The sequence below is a fragment of the Littorina saxatilis genome, linkage group LG1 (genome assembly GCF_037325665.1).
Source record: "Littorina saxatilis isolate snail1 linkage group LG1, US_GU_Lsax_2.0, whole genome shotgun sequence".
In the NCBI taxonomy this organism is placed as follows: Eukaryota; Metazoa; Mollusca; class Gastropoda; order Littorinimorpha; family Littorinidae; genus Littorina; species Littorina saxatilis.
The window spans coordinates 10,608,850-10,611,349 of NC_090245.1; the positions used below are offsets into that span (position 1 = coordinate 10,608,850).

General features: G+C 38.0%; 1 protein-coding gene across 1 annotated transcript in view; it reads right to left on the reverse strand.

Moving 5' to 3' along the window:
- The window catches only part of LOC138961379 (transcriptional regulator ERG homolog), a 12,396-nt gene extending 12,034 nt beyond the window's left edge, over positions 1–362 (reverse strand). Inside the window, exon 1 of the mRNA XM_070332998.1 lies at positions 33–362. Coding sequence (XP_070189099.1) covers positions 33–114 — 82 coding nt within the window. The 5' untranslated portion in view covers positions 115–362. The remainder of the gene's footprint in view (positions 1–32) is intronic.
- Positions 363–2,500: the final 2,138 nt, after the last annotated feature.

The following is a 2,500-nucleotide window of genomic DNA, read 5'->3' on the forward strand; positions in this document are numbered from 1 at the left end:
TTAACTGAAATAAAATAGCAATTTCAGCTGACCACGCCTGAGATATGTGAGACTGGTGAGCAGAACGTCGGCTTCGTACGGCCCCACCATTTGCATCAAGTCTTCTCTGCGCATGCGGCACAGACTCCTTCCGTCCACGTTACTGAAGCTGGTGACGTCCAGCGCGCGCAGGCCTTGGTCACGTGACACGAGTTCCAACCACCTCCGGACGTGCCCCGCGCTCCACAGATGAGGGTCTGTGACAAATATATAAATAAATCATCAATTAAGAAATACATTTTAAAGATTTTTTTTTTAAATCAGACAGAAAAAAAAGAAATAATAAAAGATAGAAAAGAAGAAAAAAAGATGAAAGGAAACAAAGATAGACAGAAAGAAAGAAAGAAAGAGACTGAGAAAATTGGAAGCGCAATAAAACCTTTTTCTTTAAACTGTATTGTTCTCACAGATTTGAAAAGAGTCAGGCATGCACTTGTCGTATTTGTCGCATTTTTTCAAGAAGACAGACAAGATTTTGCGTCAAAATGCGACAGCCGATTTGCGACAAAGGCCTTATGGCGTTCTTATTCCACTCGCGGCAAGTGGCAGCGCAAGCAACAAGCTATCTGGGATTTAACAGGCTATAACAGGAATGGTTATCTGCAATACATGTTTACAGATAAATGGAAAGGTTTGCAAAACTGACAACTCCACTGTTCCACAGGATTAAATTAAAACATATATTGCATTATTTTAACGCCAAACGTTCAAATATTTATATATATCTATAAGATATGGTATATAGGCGCAAAGGAACACTTGTCTACTACATAACACCGTGAAAAAAGCTGACAAATTGAGTATACCATTTCCTTTCAAATGATATAAGGATCTATTAGGATGAAGTAACATTCCCGGTTAGTCATTTCTTAAGTAACACACACACACACAAACACACACACACACACACACACACACACACACACACACACACACACATACACACACACACACACACAAACACACACACACACACACACACACACACACACACACACACACACACAATAAAAACAAAGGAAAATAAAAACATATCAGGCTGACTTAACGGCCACCGGACAGAGACAAGAAAATAAGAAAGAAAGAAAGAAAGAAAGAAAAGGAAGTAAGAAAAAAAGAAAAGAAAAGAAAAGAAACAGAACAAACAAACAAACAAAAGAGACAGAAAGACACAAATAAACAAGGAAAGAGAGAAGAAAGGTAGAAAGAAGGAATGCAACAAACAATCAATCAAACAAACAAACAAACAAACAAACAAACAATTAAACAAAAACAAACAAACAAACAAACAACAAACAAACAAACAAGCAAACAAATATCAACAGATAAATACACAACATTGAAAGGAACTAACCGTGACTTCATGATCAAGTAAGATATAGTTTCAACTCGGAACTCAATTTCAGATTCAAAACGTTAAATAGTGGTCTCCTCGAGACACGCACACTAAAAAGCTATTTCAATGTACCAAAACTATTAATTAGAAAGACAGAAACAAAATAACGGAAAGCAAAAATACACTCGGACAGACCAACCAACCACCAGACAGAAACAAAACAGAAAAATCAAAAATGTAAAAACACGCATTGAAACAAACGATGATGAATACTACTAGACATAACCAATTCAGGCATGATTTTTTTTTCTACCAATGACTCTAACTTTGACTTAAACGGTAGTTAGACAAAATGAATATGAAAAAGAACTTGTTAAATTAGTAAGTTAGACACAAGAATACCACGCGTACAGCTTTCACACAGGTTCCTGCACAACAAAATCTATATGCAATAATTAATCGGAGATCACATTATCAAGTAGTTATGACTTACAGTAAAATCCAAAGCCAATGAATCAAGAACACGGAGATTAGAACATGAAGAAATCTTTTCCAGCACTGCTTCAGATGACCCGTCCACACATCCGCACACCAACTGACAGTAGAAGCTCTTCCACATCGTTCTTATTTATAAGCAGCAAGACTAACGGTAAACACGAAGAAAAATAAGAAGCTGATCAAAATCTTAAGAAGACACTGCTCTCGCTCTTTGATTATCTTCTGCAAGTCAACGGACTTCTCCGACGTTTGACTTTTATTTCGGAGATCGAAAATTGTTTTCGGAAATGGTTGACCCCTCTTATTACAGAACTCTCACAACGTGTGAAGACAATGACAGCCATTGCGTATGTCAAAAGGGCACCCTGAATCATTCCTGTACCGCTACTCATCACACGACACCTTCTATTTTCTTCCCGGTTGCAAACGGGAAAATTCGCTTTCCGGACACATCAGAAACAATTTCTGCAGCCCGATTCATGATCACCGTAAGGCATCAGTGTGATGACAATCTGATCTGTATGTATAAATCTCGGATTACTTCGCCTACCCGGTAGTTACCCGGAAAATTCGCTTTCGTCAACCCAGAATCACTTTCCGCCGCCCGATTCATGATCTTGTCCAAAA